The sequence below is a fragment of the Nomia melanderi genome, chromosome 7 (genome assembly GCF_051020985.1).
Source record: "Nomia melanderi isolate GNS246 chromosome 7, iyNomMela1, whole genome shotgun sequence".
Classification (NCBI taxonomy): Eukaryota; Metazoa; Arthropoda; class Insecta; order Hymenoptera; family Halictidae; genus Nomia; species Nomia melanderi.
Genome location: NC_135005.1, coordinates 16,970,415 through 16,989,583, shown reverse-complemented (window position 1 = coordinate 16,989,583; position 19,169 = coordinate 16,970,415). Strand labels below are relative to the sequence as shown.

The 19,169-nt window shown below is 47.5% G+C and overlaps 1 protein-coding gene across 12 annotated transcripts in view; it reads right to left on the bottom strand.

The window, feature by feature from the left end:
- Nucleotides 1–19,169, bottom strand: part of Ae2 (anion exchange protein Ae2) — a 70,784-nt gene that overhangs the window by 3,556 nt on the left and 48,059 nt on the right. For 7 of the 12 annotated variants that reach the window (XM_031972437.2, XM_031972440.2, XM_031972444.2 and 4 more), the window contains 7 exons: nucleotides 11,496–11,682; nucleotides 10,818–10,899; nucleotides 10,014–10,382; nucleotides 4,479–5,166; nucleotides 3,431–3,493; nucleotides 1,639–2,233; nucleotides 425–1,535 (listed from right to left, as the gene is read on the bottom strand). In XM_031972437.2, the coding sequence (XP_031828297.1) occupies nucleotides 425–1,535; nucleotides 1,639–2,233; nucleotides 3,431–3,493; nucleotides 4,479–5,166; nucleotides 10,014–10,382; nucleotides 10,818–10,899; nucleotides 11,496–11,682 (3,095 nt within the window). Of the gene's footprint in view, nucleotides 1–424; nucleotides 1,536–1,638; nucleotides 2,234–3,430; nucleotides 3,494–4,478; nucleotides 5,167–6,797; nucleotides 7,005–10,013; nucleotides 10,383–10,817; nucleotides 10,900–11,495; nucleotides 11,683–15,149; nucleotides 15,577–16,708; nucleotides 16,895–19,169 lie in introns of those variants that run through there. The other 5 variants (XM_031972434.2, XM_031972435.2, XM_031972446.2 and 2 more) reach the window with 5 other exon arrangements.

The following is a 19,169-nucleotide window of genomic DNA, read 5'->3' as shown; positions in this document are numbered from 1 at the left end:
TCGAGTTAGACACTAGTCATCATTATAATCGTCGATGGCCTTTGAAGATCGCTTTCCTATTAACGAAACTTTATTTACGGAATATATTCAATATGGCGCCTATTTACGTCACGCGAATTTCGCATTGCAGGGTCGTGTGATTCTCCGACTAAAATAATAGCGGACGTGATAAACGATAAAACAGCGATCGACGTCTATGAATATATCGGTGACGCGAGCGATAATCGCGAGCAAATAATTTTATAAATAAAATTTCGTTACGTAGGCAGTGACGTGCTCGGACTATACCGCTTATCGACTATGCACCGTCTCGCCAGGCATAAATACGCAGCCGATTTCTTTCTAATCCGTTGGCCACTATCATACGAGGCGAGAGAGCTTTGCCAGGGATCGTACGTCGCGAATATTGCTGCGGGAATCTTACTCGGAGATCTGAGTTTCCATAAAAACGAGAATGTAAACCAGCAACGCTGGCACAATGCAGGCCATAGCCATCCACAGTGGTATAGGTTTATGGACTCCGACGGGCGAGACGATCCAGCTTCTCCCGGGTATCGTCGGGGACAGTCCCTCGGGGACCAACAGCTTCTCCGTCTTCACCCTCGCCACGTAGTCGATCAGCGCGAACACGACGATGCTGATCGGCACACCGAAGTCACCGAAAGCCCTCCTAGCGCTCCGGCCGAGGTAATGACTGTTACGGAAGATTCGCAGGTAGTAGGCGCCCAGGAACGTGCCGAGGCACAGTATCGTGCACATCAGCGCGGTGTTCGGTTGATTGATCAGTAAACCGACGGCGTTGCGGCCGGGTATCAAGATCTCGGGCTCCTCCATCGGGATGACCACCGACTCGCCGGTGTTTGGCGACACCACCTTCATCTCGGTGACGTTCACTTCCGTGTTCCAGTACATGGTCTCGTTCGTCTCCGGGACGAAGCTGTACTCCTCCAGCAGCGGATTCTTCACGAAGTAATTGTACAGCTTGATGAAGGTCTCGACGATGTAGAGGAGGGAGATCAGCCCGGTGAAGATCTCCTCGGTGAACCGGGTGAACAGCCTGACCAGTACCGATCCCTCGACGCTGGCGATGGCTAGCGCGATGATCCCCATCCAAGCCCCTACGTAGACTCTCACCGTGAGAAACTCAAGCTCGTTCGCCAGGCAGAAGTTGTACAAGCTCTCGTCGAAGAGCAACAGGGGGCCGGTCGTGCCGATAATTACCAGGGGTTGGGTGGAGAACAGAGCCATCACGACTCCGGTCCAAGAGCCGGAGACCAGGGTCTCCGATATACCGATCACGTTGTGCGTCTTGTCGCTCATCAGACCGCCGAACGTGATCGCCGTGCACAGGGCGGCGAAGTACATGAAGATCGCGGCCGCCAGGCAGGACGAGTTCAGGCCGTCCGTGAAGTCGGACAGGTAGAACGGGTAGCGTCTCTTGATGTCGTTGATCAGCCCGCCGAACGGCCGCTTCGTTCTGCGCAGGGGATCGTCGTCGCCGGGAGGTTTCTTCTCTTCCTCGCCAGCGAGAAGAGCTAAGGGAATAGCGGATCGTTAGAAATATCTCTGAGATTATCCGATCGATCATCTGTTTATCGTCTGATCTCTGAATCAATATACCCTAAATACGAAGCTCACCTTTCTTAACCGCAGCCTCGCTCTGTATAGGCTTACTCTTCTCCTCGAGGGCTTTGGCCTTGCGTTTCCTGATAGCCTCGCTCTTGGCCTTGAGCTCGTTGAACGGCAGCAACGCCTGCCTCTCCCAATCGCCAGGGGGCAACACGATCGAGTCGTCCAGGAACTCGTTGATGGCCGACAACAGCTCGCGCCTCTCGTTCGCTTTGTACGCGATCTTGTGGAACGACGTGTTGGCCATCAGCGTGGCGATCGACCTGCCGATCTCGTGGTAGTCCAGGTCGGCGTTCCTCGGGCCCAGCAACGTGAACATGAATCTCACCGGTATGTTCACCTCCGTGATCGAGGGCATGATCACACCCTCCGCCAGCCTGACGAAGGCGATCGTCGGCTGGTCGAGGAAGTCGACCGCGCCGACCAGGACGATCGTCGCCTCGGCGCCAGCTGGGATTCTCTTCAGGATGTACTCGTTCTGGTTCTTCTTCAAGTCCTCGTTGCTGCTGGTGTACGTCAGCTCCTCTTTCATGTCGACCACCGTGTGGTTGGTGTCCAGAACCAGGTTCGACGAGACGATCTTCGGCTTCGCGTCGTTCAAATTCTACAGGCGGAAGGAAAGACTAGTTAGAGCGGAATGTACAATTCGATGGTTCTTTGATGGTATGCGAACGGATGCGTTGAGTCAGGCATAAGGTTCTCGGCCCGGATAAGCTAGAGATTCTCCTTCAGAGGCGGACAGCCTGTTTCGGAATCTTGGGGATGTTTCGATTATCTGGGGAATTCCCTCGTTTTCGATGATAAAGCTTATTACTACGTTCGATCGCTGATCGTTCGCGCGACAAGGCGTATCCGCCTCTGTTCGCAATTTCGAAAAGGATATTTCCGTTCGGAATATACAGGATGTATCACGCGTTCCGGTCATCCGGAGTGTCTGCGTGCCTCCCAAAATACATCATGCCAGATGTCTTTCTGTTTCTCGCGAAGCAACGAAGACACCCAAGATGGCACCGGGAGAGTCGATGATTCGTACACGCGAGGTTCGAGATGCTACGCGCGCGATGAGGTCTGGAAGCCTGAGACATCTCAGAAATGAAAATCATAAAACTCGACGGATGACACTACTGTAGGGCGATGTATGTAACACGAGAACTACAGGGGTGGTCTCGACAGACAGAGGTGCAATTAGGGACTAACGGTTGAAGCGGGCGGTGACCGTTGTCGAACGATGTGTGACAGATTCGCACGTGGAACAGTAAGGGCGAGAAAGTAAAGCGCAGAACAGAAAGAAACAAGAGTGACAAATTCGCAAGCCACAGAGAGGAGCGACATACATGTGTCATGGACTTACAGGTGTCGCGTTCTAGGCAAATCCTACAGGGACTAGAGTCGTAGTTCTAAGAGCTACTCGGCTAGCCGGTTTTCTATCCGACGCGGTCTTTTCACCGGAAATTCCGCGAGAACCAACCATCTTGGTTAGTTAGACAGAGTTATTCGACTGTCTTTGATCTGTAGATCTAGCTACCTGAGATCTACCGTGGATCTAGCGTTAGACGTCTGCGACCTAGGGTCCAGCTTCGTTCTATCGAATGAAAACTCTCGATTCTCGAGCGACCAACGGCTAAGTAAGCAAGAAACAAACTAGAAGTTAACGAGGGACACTGGGAAGATTGCCCTGTAAGTTCATGCGCAGAGATGTGAACGTGCGACGGTTTAGCGGTCTAGCGATGGGCGAGGCTACACTATAGGCGAGGTAAGGTTGAAAATACTGCGATCGACTTTCGGGAAACGAGAGATTTACATGTTCGGTTACATGGTTCTCAGAGGCTTCCCGCGCAGCGTCTTCCTCCTCCAGACCGACGGACTGTGGAAACAACATTAGGACACACCGTCAGTCAGGCCTCTCCCGTCTCCTCTACGGATTTCTATTGATTATTTTTCGTGACAGGACCCGTGTCTCACGCAGCGGCGGTGTTAGTCGGACGTATCTAGCGCGGAGCAAACGTTAATCGCCGCGATGCAAATGGAACGTACACAGGACTCAAACTCGACGGTACGTACACGTCACGGGCGTGAACATTAACATTGAACGATCCGCGGATATCTGCGAGAGAACAGCGTATCCGACGGATCAGCAACCGGCGCGACGCGATCGAGTATTCGAGTTAATAACAAATACATCTAGTGACGTGTAACTGGTTGCGAACACCTCCACACGTTACGATAGACCTTTCTAATCCGTACCGAAACATATATCACGAAGCCTGGCGTCGGTGCGTGTTTCAGCGACGGGCAGTTCGCGAAAGATGGCCCGGTTTTTGTAAGAAAAATCATTGTATCATATAAAAATCATAGCAAGTCAAATGCTAGGAAACTAGCACCACTCTCGTCTAATTGATTCGATTCTAGTTCTATAATTCGCTAAGTCGCTGAAGCGATGTCCCAAGACGTGCCATCTTCCCAGCACTCGGCTGCACATAGAACAATAGTTAAACAGGCCTCTAAAAATCAGTACACCAACAGTTGAAAATATAGACATCCGACAGTTAACACGTTCGCAGCACCCCGAAGATTATTCTATACAGATTTCAATAAATTAAGGATATACAGAATTGAATACACAAAGTGTCTTATAATTTCAAAGGTTACAGCATCCATATCATTCCCCATCACGATAAAAACGAATGCTACAGCATTCGCGAATAAGATCCCGATCAGGCCATCTCTCCTGCAATTACCGTATCGTAACGCGCAGAGGGTACACCGTAGAAAGCCCGATTCTCGAGCTCACGCAACGCTCGAAGGATTAACCGCGATCGGACGAGCGTGCATCTGGACCGGACAACTACCTGAAGGCTGTTGTAGCTGGAGTAGTTCCTCTTGCCGCCGAACCGGAAGCCGCGATCGTGATCGTGCACGTGCTTATGCCTGAGCAGCAGGGCCCTGATGATCACGGCCCTGTCTTCCGGCAGAATCAGCTCCTCCATGACCATCTGCTCGACGACCCGGTACGCGAGGCCGGGCAGATCCTTGCCCTCCAGGTCGAGCAGGACCACGCCGGTTTCCAGGCATCTGCGCAGGTTCAGCAACGAGTGGAAGCTGAGGGAAGCTACGTGGGGCCTGCCCCATCTGTCCGCGCCTTCTTCGACGTCCTCCTCGTATTTGATCCATCGAGCGGTCTCCCGCCATTCACGCTCCTCGCCGACACCGTGCAGCTCGTCGAGTTGCACGAACACCTCGTGCGGCGAGTGGTCGTACATCTTCTTGAAGGTGTCATGGGGGATACCGCCTTCTTTCTTCCGGCCGATCTGCACGGTCGAGTAGGCAGCCTTGTGCCGCCTCATGCCGCGCGGATCGTCGCTCCTGTGCGACTCCAGGTCGTCGATGTCCAGCTCCTGGAGCGTGCTCGCTTCCTCCGGCTGAACGCTGACGCGGCGACCGAACACGCTCGAGCCGTCCGGGAGACCCGCTCCCGACCGCTTCCGCCATTGCGGGTCCTCCTGCAGCGAGTACTTCCGGGACTTGTGGTGGTGTCTTCTGCAATTCAGAATTTCCACGTGGATTCATCGATTCAAGGTGTGATTGATGATTGTTTATGGGAGATTGAGGCTGTGGGACTGTTATTTTGTTTACTGCGTCATGGATCGCTATGGGGACTGCAGCGAGTATTTCTGAGACTTGTGGTATCTTCTGCAATTGAGAATTTCCACGTGGATTGATCGATTCGAAGTGTGGTTGATGATTGTTTATGGGAGATTGAGACTGTTTACTGTGTTTTTGGTTGCTGATGAGGAAACCTTGCATGTTTTGGTTCACTCTTTAACACTGAAACTACCAGATGGGTCAAACTGACCCGTTCCAACGTTCTTTCCCAATAATAAAAAGATAACAGATGCTTCTCAGAATTACTAAAGAAATTGATTCAGTAATACCCAAAATAAATCATAAGTCGATTGAAATCTTAGTAGCTGTATTCTTAGAGTTCCCATAGACAAACTTGAAAATGTCGATTCGACTGCTCGGTTGTTCTAGTGTTGAAGACTACTCTAGCAGCTCGTTGTTCTTGTTAGCAACTCGTATGATCTACACTAAATCTAGACATAGAAAGAGTACCTACACCTACGAAATTCAGTCGCAAGGGGTTAAGTGCTGATCAAAGGAAGGCTAGCTCATCCATTTTGTATTTAACAATGAATATCTAACTACATCCAAAGAAATAGTCACTAAAAAACCACGTCACCGAAATTCGACGTAGCAGTCAAAGCGTCGAAACCTCCATCGAATTCCAAAGAAAACCCACCTTCCTCTGAATCATTCAACCCCAAAACCTATACACCCGCGCAGACAGCTCTACTCGAAGAGTTCATTTCGCTCGAGCGATATTCCTCGTTCCCCGTCCGAGCGGAAAGCCTCTACGCAACCGCGTGCGAAACGTGACTTCCCGCCGGGAGTTAATAAAAGACGGCAGCCGAAATTTTCCAACACGCGTGGATGCATGATATACGTCGGTTCAGCCAGCGGCGTAGCGGAAAGCTATAAACAATAGCATCCCTGTTGACACGAGGCATGCGACCAAGTGCCAGAGCTGTTTTTGTGCTTGACCCTGGCAGTCAGTCCGGCTGGTCTTGCCATTGATGAAGATCAGACACGGGCCGCGACCAGGTATTCGCCCAACGGATAGTCCCGGCCAGACGACCGCGTCTCTTTGCCTGACGAGTGAGGAAAACCTTCCTGTGTCTATCACGTTTCCCCCATGCACAATCCCACAGAGCATCCGAACTCGACATCTGTGCGTTAGAGTTCTCAGTGAAGCTGTGACGCGGTACCATTCGAGACGAGTCTGAATCGCGTGGTTGGCACTGTCGAGCCTGTCTGGTGTAAGCCGTGAACTCGCGGAGGATATAACGAGTCAACCGAGTTTCGCGTGTATACTTTAATTTCATTAGATCGCTCGCGATTCGTCGAACGGAATGTCAATGCTGGTTACAAGTTCGAAAGTTTGCAGCTCAAACAGTGCACGATGATCGTTCAGAGTTCTCGCGTCGAACGTGAAGCTTCGTCGAGGACTTACACCTAGCAGGTCTCGACAATGGGAACCGCGAGTCGCCGGTCACCGGGATCGGGACGTTCGATCGCGAGTGGCGGGTTACCAGAGAGAGGACAGATACTTTTTGAGCAGCCTGATGCGGCCGATGTCCATGTTGTAGCGGTCGGGCCGGCCATCGTAGTGCGAGAACATCGTCGAAGGGCGAAAGGAAGGCGGACGCCGATCGTCACATCCGTCCGCGAGGGTCCAACCCGCGGAAGACCGAGCCGCGTTCGAGACTAATTAGAAGAACGCGAAGCCAGTGGCCTCGTCTATCAGACTGCCTGGTACGCTCGCCGAGACAACGTGAATCTCTGGCCGAAGGCCATGACATTAGACAGCAATTGCGAGCTGTTTCGCGTCCCGCCCGCTAAACATCGTGCAATTATCTAATGCTGCTGTCGCGCGGGCGAGTACAACTACCTGAATCGCTCACGAGACCCGGAACTACCGGACGCCTCCACCTTTCGCGTTCGCGACACGCTCGAGTAGCTTTTTCACGGGTTCTTTCATTTGCGATTGGTTATTCGCGCTTGAATCTTCTTGTTTTCGGTTATCGAATTGTTTCGGAGGCTCTTGTTATTCGCGACGCGGGGTTAAATATAACGGTGGCACTGCGAGAGAGATTCTGTGCTAACTTTTCACCGAATCGGAGCTTAGGAGCAAATGCGGTTGAGTGGAGTTGAGGGAAATTTAGGGAATTTGCTTAATTAATAGAGAAAAAGGAAACCACGTGTTGATCTCTTACTGTTCAAGTAATTCAATCGTTTGTTCGCCTTAGTGTCTTTCAAATGTGAACGTTTCATCTCGAAATGTCCATCGCAAAGGGTTAATAACTAAGGAGAATATTATTTATTCCATGAAAATCTACAGAAATCAGAAGATATCAAGAAATGGACTCAACCGCGTTAATTTCTAAGCGACTCAAGTCTCGACGTGCGTGGCACGTCTTTCCAGCGCAAGGGGTTAACCCTTCGCACTCGAGAGGTGACTCTCAATCACCACTTTGACACAGCAAAACTATACAGTTGAATATTTAGTATTTTAAATCAGACTTCGTACTGCCATGTGAAATATTCGAATAAAATAGCTTTGTTGCTTAATTTATCTGTGAATTATCGTTAAATTAGATTAAAATTCAAACCATGCCGACTGTATCTCGTCAGAAAATGTTAAATATTTCTAATGAAAAACTTGCTCGAGTGCAAAGGGTTGAATATTTCCAATGAAAAACTTTCGAGTGCAAGGGGTTAAATATTTCCAATGAAACACTTTCGAGTGCAAAGGGTTAAATATTTCCAACGAAAAACTTTCGAGTGCAAAGGGTTAAGCGATCCTCGCTCCGCGGCCGTGAATACGGAAGGGGGCTGGAAACGACTGGCGCCGGGAGTGATAACCGACCTCGAGTTATCGGGGCTCGGGCACGACGGTATTAAAGTCGTCGCGGTTAAACTTGACTGGCAGATTCGTCGGCGACGATACGGCCGGTCGCGATCAATGCTTTCGTGCACGTAATCGCCGCACACACATGCACGCGCGGCGTACAATCGTAATTCGTGCGGCACGGGAATTAGACGGGAACGGTCTTCTTCAATCAGTCATTACGAGCAAGGTCGGCTCGTTCGAATTCTTTTCGATGGCTCGGCGAGCGTCTGACATTCGAAAATCGTTTGAATTCCCCTCAACTATTTCTACGTTAGACCTGGACACTTTGGAATGTATAATTAACCCCTTGACATGTAAGAATTAGTGCTCGTCGTGAAGATTTCTAGAGGATGTTGTTCATTACCCAGGGATCAAACAGTTATTTGAATCTGTACCGTGTACAAATGATAAATAGAATATTTTAACCTCTTGCTGTAGTGACGGGCGAGACGAGTGATCAAGATTTTAATTTATCAATGTTGTTCATTACCCATGGATACTGTGTATAAGATGTAGTGTCTTGAATAAAATATTTTAGGTAGTTCCTTGCTGTACAATGACGAGTCAGACGAGTGATCAAGATTTCTAGACTAATTTAACAGTCAACAACTATTCTGCTATTATCAATGTATTATTTTCAAAAGAAATACACTTCAAGTACAGTGGAGAATGTTGCGTTTCTTCTAAACTATTGATAGTGAAATCTTACACTTAGCTTAGTAGTGAAAGTGAACGATAAGGGGTTAACCCAGTTTATAAATTGCGAGAGAGTATTCCGAAAAGTTTCTCGTAAATTTCGAACGAAGTATCACGGATCCGACAGAGAGAATATTTAATCGCAGTATAGAAATGGTGTTTCCGAATCTCTGACGGCTACTGTCACCAGAAATTGTTAGCGCAGTTTTAATAACCGTGACGCAAGTCTACATAACTATTTATAGACGAGCTCTGTTCTTCCGAGGCCGGTTAGGCGACTCACTAGCATCGTAAATAATGAACCTTTAAAACGACGAATCGGAGCGTAACACCATTGTTCGAATAGATTCTCGGTGTTGGCTTCGCGACGATTGCGGGTGACAGTCACTTGGCATACCGCGTCTGGGGAGGATCAGCCTGCCCGCGACAGCGATAGCTTATCTGCACCAAAACACCTTCTAATCCGACCTCGCGTATTCCTTGTTAACCCTTCGCACTCGGAAGTTTTTCATTAGGAATATTTTAACGTCTTCCGATGAGATAAAATCGATACTTTGTGGAGCTAACTCGACGAGAAATCACACATTGAGCGACAAAGATATTTCGTTTGAATATTTCTCAAATCGATGCATTGCGCAAAGTTTAATATTAAGTAAATTTTATAGTTTTACTGTATGAAATCAATTGGTGAGTGAGAGTAGCAAAGGATTAACTCGTATCTCCACTTGCATCAGCCATTTCAATTTTCGAAACATAGGACAATACAAGATATCGCGAAAACAAGCTATTCAAAGTTGTATAACAGGTACGTCTAAAGTTTCATTTCAATTCATTATGTATAACATAAATAAAGTATATCGAAGTTTCATTTAGATCGTTTCACTTTCGTATTTAACGCTAAAAGAACTAATTATAAATACTAAGTATTTTAATCTAATACTAGAACTACCAAATGGGTGGAAATGACCAATTCCCAATTTAAGTACACAGGAAATACAAAATTAATAAATTCTATATACTCGTGATATTCTCAAAAATTCCATAACAATCAACAATTTACACCTTGACGCCAACCTCGAGTAATCGGACAGAATCCTAGTAATAATCGTGAATCTCTGTTATCAAGATTGCGAGCGTATATCGCGACAGGTATCGCAGAAGGGGTTGCTCCACTTACTTGTGCTCGTGTTTCTGGTGCCTTCGACACTTCCGGTCCTCGTCGTGGCCGGCCGGTGCGCCAACGGCCGGCGCCTCGTCCTGCTTCGACGCGGATACGTCCTCCTCCTTGATGTTCTCGAACTGAACCCTGGGGCTACCGATCGGCGGGCTGTCGCTGAAACCGGAAGCAGCCCTCTCGGAGATCGGCGCCTCGCTCTCGCTGCTGAGAACGTTCTCCATCTCCTCCGCGGTCTCCTCGTCGACGTCGGGCACGCTGCTCGACGACAGTCCGTTGTCCATCTGCGTCTCTCCCTCCTGACCGCCGCCATTTCCGACCTGCACCTGTCCGTTCTCCTCTTCTTGCCCGACTTCCGCTGTGGATCCTTCGCTGTAAAACATCCGCGACACTTTCTTTCCACGTTCCCTTTGCTCCGAGAGTTCGCGGCTAATTCTTTGAGACGTTGAACGCCGCACGATTTCAGAGGGAAATGCACAATGGAAAACATGTGGTATTAACCCTTTGCACTCCGAAAATTTGTCACCAGAAATATTGAATTTATTTTGATCAGATGATATTTCTTTCAACTAACTTAACGAGGAATCTATTCACAGAATAAGGGGAACAATGGTATTTTATTTCCACGTTTCACGTATCGACAGATTCAAGACTTAATGTTAAATACAATTTTACAATTTTGATGCATCAATCGAGTGGTGACTGAGAGGCACCTTTGGAGCGCAAAGGGTTAAATCATGACTGTATTTCTACCGAAGGTGTCGGAAGAAGCTTCTGTTTCCGTATAGAATCTGTCCATTAACTTACGGTGAGAGGTGCCGTCGCATAGATCTGGAATGAAGGCTTTTCAGGGGCATGTACGGATGTGGGTAACTTCTTTTTCGGTGTTCTGCAACGAGGAGAAACAAAGAACGCCACGTTCAGAAGGTATTTCCATCGGAACGTGAATCACGAGATTATTTTCGAGCCGCAGGGGCATAAATTCGAATAAGAGTCTCGCGAAACATCGAGCGAAGGAATGATTTTACGCCGGTCGTTGCAACAATGCAAAAAAAACAACGGTGTTAACACTTAGCCAACCGAATGGGATCTCCCACTCTTCACTTAACAACGTATTGTCTTTTATTCTGTTTATCTTTCCTTTTGTTGTTTAGTAAGTCTTAAAGTGAGACTATTTGCAATTCGAACAAGGTTCTCGTTTCCACAAAACAAAGTTTTTAACCAAATTGAACGAGTTCAATTGAAGATAATGGAAGTGGTTGTAGTTAGTTGTTTTTAGGCGGTTGCCTAAGTGTTAAACTGCACTGGAATTGCACAACATCATCGAAAGAGTGCATTAAAGCCGCGACATGTCGGGAAATGGAATTGCCTCAGCCTCGGGTTCCAAGAAGAATCGATTTACGTAATCCTTCGCGATATCTCGGATAATCGATGTAAAGAGAAGCGAACGGACGCGAGGTCGAAGGGAATCGTAAGAATACGCACGATTGAGATCGTGATCGCCATATCGCGGTGGTGGTCCTCGGTCCCGATCTCGATCTCGATCGGATCCAGCCGATTCGGAGGGCGATCCGAGCCGAGCTACGTCGAACTTCTCCCCGGCGTCCATCGCGAAAACCTTCTCCATCTCCTCGTCGAGTTCCGGTCCCGTTTCCGCGCCATGACCGTCGACCTGATAACACGAAAATCGATTGTTTCCTTCATGCCTCGGATAACGGTGGCTGCACTCCGTCGAGTGCGAATATTCCTGTTGTTGTTGTTCGTTCATTTTAACCCTTTGCATTCAGAAGTATTTCGCTGGAAATACTTAACATTTTCTAACTATACAAAGACGATACTTTTTTAAATGAACTCAAAGAGAAATCACAATTAATTTGGAGACGAAGCTTTTTTATCCGAATATTTCATACACCAATGTACTATACACAGTTCAATGTTAAATATCAAATTTTATGTGAGTGCAAAGGGTTAAACGATGAAGCTTCTAAACCTTTGCATTCGAAGATTTGTTTCATTTATAGTAGAAACTCGGTGGAATTTCAGTAGTCGTAGAAGAATCATAGGTGTCTTTAGTCATAGTTTATGATTAATTTTCAGCTTCGTTCTGAATTCCTCGAGTGGAAAGGGTTAAACACACGAAACAGATATATAGTAGGGTTAATCGAAGAGACAAAGGAATAAATGTAGCAAGTACAAGATAAGGTAAGATATAACATAGAAGACGCAATTATTGTTGAATGAACTAATGAGATATTGTTGATTATTCTATCCGAATCACTGTCGACTGATAGCGATGCAATTCCCTCGTAACCGATTGAACGTTATCAAAGCCAACGAAGTCCGCGGAGGCAACGATTCGTTATTCTCGAGCGAATGACCCGACAAACGATGCACTTCGGGGGCTGGTCTATCGTCACAAGGGGAAATCGCGTCGCATCAAAGAACTTCCTCCTCTGCATCGAAATCTTGATCGGTCTCTGTAAAAGCTTCTCTACCTACGAATTCGATTATACTAAGTGCAACCATAACCGTATCAATCTTTTCGCTCGGAAGCTAATTCGGTTAAGTCCATTTTCCATATTTCCTCATTTCTCTCAATCCCAAAATGCAATAAATAATATTCCTCTTAATACAAGAATTCACTCGTTCTCCCTTTTTCTACGTCAAAAATCCCTTCGTTACAGCTTCCCAGTGCATCCTACAATAATTTCAAACGCTGAACCATTAGCTCTGAATTTTTCCTTTCTGCACTTAACCTCATTAGCCTCCGAGCAACTCAATTACATATCTCGAACGATTCTCAGAAAATTATCTCCCCTACTCATCGAAAAGCCAGCCACTCGCACTATCGAAAGAATCATCGGAGCGACCCTAAACGATTACGCGAGAGAGGATCTCTCGCGCGATCGAACTGCGCCGAATGGAGCGTGATTTAGCGCAGTCCTCGCGGATTTTCGAGATCCACGTCCCGAATTCTACGATGAGCTCCCTTTCACCGATGCGTCCCGCCCCCGAGCCGGCCGTTCTATTACGATAATAACGCGAGTGTATCGCGCCGACGATCGCCGGAACGGCCACTAACGGGAAATTAATACCGTCAGCGAGACGGCGGCGCGGTCGTTAACGAGCGGCGAGTGATGAACGGCCACCCGCTGGCCGCGACTGTCGGCGGCGGGTTCGATGCATGCGTTCTCGCGCACTGCGTAAATTCCCGAGGTCGGGGAGAGTGCACCTTCGGCGGAGCTGCAACGCCGTTGCGTTCGCGGCCGCGGATTACGTCACGGCTACCAGCTGGAACTGGGGATGAAGCTGGAGCGACGCTCGCTTTCCCCGAGAATTTCGGTTTCGGGATTGGACAGTGGTCTCGCGGATTTTTGTAGACTATGTTGACAATGTTGGAATTAATGTTTGAATGTTAATCTTCAATGGAAACGATCAGATCTTGGAATCTTGGGTAGAATTGATATTTAAGAAATTTAATTCGATGCCTTTGCTTCAGTGTTATCATAAAATAATCGTTAATATAGACTATGTATCTGACGTATCTATGTATGACAATGTTGGAATTAATGTTTGAATGTTAATCTTTAATGGAAACGATCAGATCTTGGAATCTCGGATAGAATTGATGTGTATCTGACGAATTTGATTTGATGCTTTTGCTTCAGTGTTATCGTAAATGAATCGTTCGCGGGCGCGAGTTACGTCACGGCTACCAGCTGGAACTGGGGATGAAGCTGGAGCGACGCTCGCTTTCCCCGAGAATTTCGGTTTCAGGATTGGCCAGTGGTCTTGATTTTTGTGGACTATGTGTCTGACAATGTCGGAATCAATGTTTGAATGTTAATCTTTAACCCTTTGCGTACGAACGTCGACGCTTCGGCGAAATGGCATGTTCATATCTGGAAGACTAAGTCATAGACAAATGATTTAACTACTCGAACAGCAAGAGATCAGCATGTAGTTTCCTCTTTTTCTATTAATTAAGCAATTGGTATATAATTTATCTTAATCTCACGAAGGTTTCGTACATTTCAAAGAATCTTCGTCCGCAAAGGGTTAATGGAAACGATCAGATTTCGGATTCTTGGGTAAAATTGATATTTAATAAATTTGATTCGATGCCTTTGCTGTAGCCTTATCATAAATTAATCGTTCGCGTCGTGATTCTCTGCGATTAAAGTTCCTTATTATGATTATCATTTGTGTCACTTTATTGCTGAGAGTTTTCTAATTGCATAAGATCGTAGATACGTTCACCGAAGTAGTTCAAGAGTATATTTACTTGTAAAAGTCAAACATTCATGAACGCGAGGCACTCTATTATGTTGAACTGAATTTAGATCGGGGCTCCGCGAACTGCACCGTGGAAACTTTACTTTTCATAAAGGTCCCGCAGTCTCCCGGTAACTAGAGTCCCACTGATGGGCTCGGGTAATTTATTTAGCGAAGAAATTCCCAAGAGAAAAATTCCTTGCGGTTAGGAGAGTCGAGTGGACTTCAGCTTCTCGGTCCACCTCTCGTAGGGATTTTGCCCTACTTATTTCCTGGAGGTGTGGGCGACAGCCCGAGGCACTTTGTGGGTTGTCATCCGACTCGAAGCGACACTAAATGTCTCTGGATATGAATCATTGCCGATCCTGGTTCACTGTTCTTTGAGAGGAGCCTACTCGAAGTTCGACGAGCAAAGACTTCGTCGTCCCCCGCGGAACGCATTGATCGTAAAGAACGTTCATAGAGACTAAAGACTAGCTTGTACACTCGATCATTTCATCCGCTGCTCCTCGAAAAGTTGCAATTTCGAAAGAATACAAACTTTGCACTAGCGTCAGGACTTCGAGTGGCAAACAACCCTTCAGACGAGATCGTTGGTAGATTAACACTAGAACTACTAGACGGATCAAAGTGACCTAATTTAGAATTCCTCTGCAGGTAGTGAAAAGATGGAAGTGTTTTCCTCGGAAATTACAAGGTGAATGAATAATTTAAGGAAAATTACGTGTAAATCAATCGAAATCTCAATGAACGCACTCTGGTAACTGTTACGAGTCACAGACCAGTCGATTCGATTGCTAGTAAAAAGATGAAAGTAGCTTTTTTGGAGATCACAAGCTGAACAGATAATTGAAGGGAAATTACGTGTAAATCAATGGAAATCTCAGTAAGCGCACTCCAGAAACTGTTACAACGAGTCACAGATCAGTCGATTGGATAGCTCGGAAATTCAATCGTTAACGAACATTGCGATCACAACGTTCCAGCGTGAGTATCGACTAAACTCTCAAAAGGACATCACTTCTCGCTCACGGACACGAAGAACCGAGGGTCACCAGCGCGAGCTACCGGAAGAACAGTCCAAAGCGCGCGGGTCTGGTCTGGTCCACCGAAACACCACAGGGCCGAGCGAACTGGCGCAATTTCACCGTGACGACTGATCTCCGGCCGCGGACGGGGGTTGCGGAGAGGCGGCCGGCGGTCCCGAGCGTTTGCCAGCGAAGACTGGACTTCCTCTCCCTTCGACTTGTCCCGAAATTCGGGAGTCCCGGACAGTTCTCGATCGACGAGCTAGGAGGTGCAGCGGTTCCCGATCAAAACACGCATTTTCCCCGCTTAATGAACGCGCAGTTGTCCCCCACCAGTACGCGGGACAGCTCGAACCTTTCCCTCCTTTCACTCGCGCCGAATGTTTCTCGTTCTGGCTCCGGTGCACTCGAAACGACGGTCAACCTGGACCACCTGCCTCCCCGAACGGCAGTCGCGACGTGGCCTCTGGTTTCGGTCGATCAACCGAGGATCGAACTGCAGCAGGACCTCGATCGCCGTCTCTCCGGGTCTACATCCTCCCTGATTATCGAGTAACATCCAGGTTCTACAGGATTTTCGTATCAACAAGATTCTCGCTGGACGATCAAGTTGGAATATCCACCTGCGTCGAAGCTAATAGGAATGCAGGAACATTCTAGAGGAATGAGGACGGGGCTGGTTGTCCTAGGAACCGGGACAATCGAACCGAGCACTAGCCAGAATGAAGGCACGGAGATCATCCTTGAGGTTAGGGGATAGAGCTAGTCCTGTGAGGAACCAGGACCACGAATCGAGAGCACTAGCCAGAATGAAGGCACGAAGATCATCCTTGAGGTTAGGGGATAAGCTAGCTAGTCCTGTGAGGGACCAGGACCACGAATCGAGAGCACTAGCCAGAACGAAGGCACGAAGATCATCCTCGACGTTAGGGGCTAGTTGTCCTATCGCGAGGAACCAGGACAATCGAACCGAGAGCACTAGCCAGAGGGATGAAGGCACGAAGATCATCCTCGACGTTAGGGGATAGAGCTACTCCTGTGAGAAACCAGGCAAACCCACGAATCGAGAGCACTAGCCAGAATGAAGGCACGAAGATCATCCTCGACGTTAGGGGATAGCTAGTCCTGTGAGGAACCAGGCAAACCCACGAATCGAGAGCACTAGCCAGAATGAAGGCACGAAGACCATCCTCACGTTAGGGGATAGCTAGTCCTGTCGCGAGGAACCGGGACAACACACGAATCGAGAGCACTAGGCAGAGGGATGAAAGAGGATCATCACCAGCACGATAACAGAGAACAACACCAGCTGGAGCAGTCGGAACGACGATAGGGGATGATCGGTGTCGAGTCACAAAGCGAGCCGCGGAAAGGGGAGCGCGTCGAAGCTGTCACCTGGTGGCTCGTCCGCAGGGAGCGGCGCAACCAACGGAGAACCTTTCCCGACGCCCGTTGGAGGAACGACTTCCCGGAGGAGTTCGCGGCAGCCTCGGGCATGGCATCCCGGGCCGAAGTGATGCCCGGCCGGTCGGCTCGCGCTCGCAGCCAGGGAACCCAAACTGACGGAGAGGGTAGCGCCGCCACCGGCCAACAGACAGAGAGCCCGCGGAGAACCGGTGCGCGCCGGGGATGAAACGAGGGGCGGCGGTGCCGTCGGAGTGGGGAGCTAACGGAGGACGACGGCTACCCCCTCGGTCGATATCAACCCCATACGACGCGCGGATAGACCGATCCACCGAAAGGTTACCCCTTTCTCTTCCACGGCCGATCGCCGTCCTCCCGGGAAACGGCCGGGCGATTCGCCTGCGCGAAACGCGATTCCCACGACCTGTGTGTGCTGGCTGCCTACAGCGGCGTTCAAAAGTTCTCGGGTCGGGAATTTTGGAACTGGCTTGTGCCAGTTTGCTTGGGGGTTCTTTGGTTATTTTCGTTACTGTTGTTCTTGCTATATTTACAGTTAACCCTTTGTACTCGGGAGACTGAGAGTCACTACTTGATTTCCTACAGTAGCTATAAGGTTTGATATTTAATATTATACTTCGTATAATGCATCGATCTGAGAAATATTGACGTAAAAGCTTTGTCCGTCGATTCACGGGAATTTCTCGACGAGTTGGTTTTACGAAGTATCGTCTTCATCTCATCAGAAAATGTTGAAATATTTCCAGTGAAAAATACTTGTTCCTTTTAATCGAATCAAGAGTTGACAAAATAAGTTCGAAGAATTTGTGGACGATTCTTCTTTTTCGAAACAAAATTTATCGAAATTAAATCGTAGGGCAAGGGGTTCACGCGTTGAGTACTGTGCTAGACCAATTCCGTGAATTTTTGTTGTCACTTCAATTGACTTTTTCGGTTTTCTTTATAGGAACTTCAATAGTGGATCTATCGAGACTTTAATTGGTTTAGAATCCAGTTTACGTATCGTTCGATCGCTTTAATCATTTCTCAGAGAAGCATCTGAAATCTTTTTAATAACTGGAGAACGGAGAAAAAGTTCCGACTGGATGGAAACTTTTGTACGCCACTGTATGTAATAACAGCGCTACGCTCGAATCGTCCTGGGGGCATTTTTCCGTTGGAACACGTTTCCACGAACGAATTTTCGAACTGGAACGACGCTGTTCCAGCGATTTGATTACCGAACAATTAAAAGACAGTTTGGTTAACACGATGGCATTTAAGATGCAATACTGCCACTACGGAATGCGCCGATTAGACGTATATCGAACGATCGCCATTTTTCTAGGAACGATAGAATAAATTGTAGAACAATTGCCCGCGGATCTAGAGTTAAATGGAATCGATTTAATTTTGATACAATTCCGATAGGATTCTCGAGAACCGTGTCATAATAGGAATGTTCCATTGAATGACGATACATCGGAAGACGTTATTAGATTACGACGCGCCGGATGATTTGTCGGGTTGCTGTACGCGGAGATTCGCGACAGAAATTTTTGTAAGGCCGTTAAATAACCGCTTGTAAATAGGGTGTCACGCGGCGTTAGGGCATTATTCGATTTAATCTTCTTAGGGGTTCTTTGAAAGATTTCCCTATGCGTTTCCGTCGTCCGGTCGGTCTCGATTTAGCCCCGATTTCGCATCGAATCTCGCGATTTCTCCGTTCTCCCGCGGCGGCAAACTTTCAGCCAGCGCGGAACTGTTTGCCTCGAGTTCGGAATTCCTCCGGGGGCCTCAGATATGATGCAATTTCACGTAGTTCACTCGGAATTGATTTTAGTTCGGAAACAGCTTCGGATTTCCAACCGCTCCGCTCGAGAATCCCTTCTTCCGCTTGCGAGTGAACGCGAATCGAATGGCGAATGAAAAAAAGGAGAATCGAACCTCTCTGTACTTTGATATTGCGACTTTTTTTAGCGTTCACAGACTTAGAGGCTGAAGTTGGAGGCTGGACCATGGATGACACTCATTACTTAACCCTTAGCATTTTAGGTTTTGTAATCTATCAGCAACTGCAACTAATTTTTATAGTATTCTTAGCGAAAATTATTCGATCTTTTATTTTCCTTGTTAGTACATAGTAATTTGGATGTGTGAAAAATCGAATAATTTTACAACTGGTGCAATATTGAATATTTTAATGAATCAAAGAAACTACTAAAATTATTCGATTTTCCATACATCCAAATTTTGTACTGAGAAGGAAAATTTTTACTGTTTAAGTATTCGATGTATAATTCGTCTACTTTGTCTACTGTAAAGAGTCTTCGTCCGCAAAGGCTTAAGACATCAACAATTGCGAAACGAAACAATCGAAACCAGTCATTTTTACTGGTCCGGTAGTTCTAGCGTTAAATGGTACAATTGTGATACTACAGATAAATACAGAAAA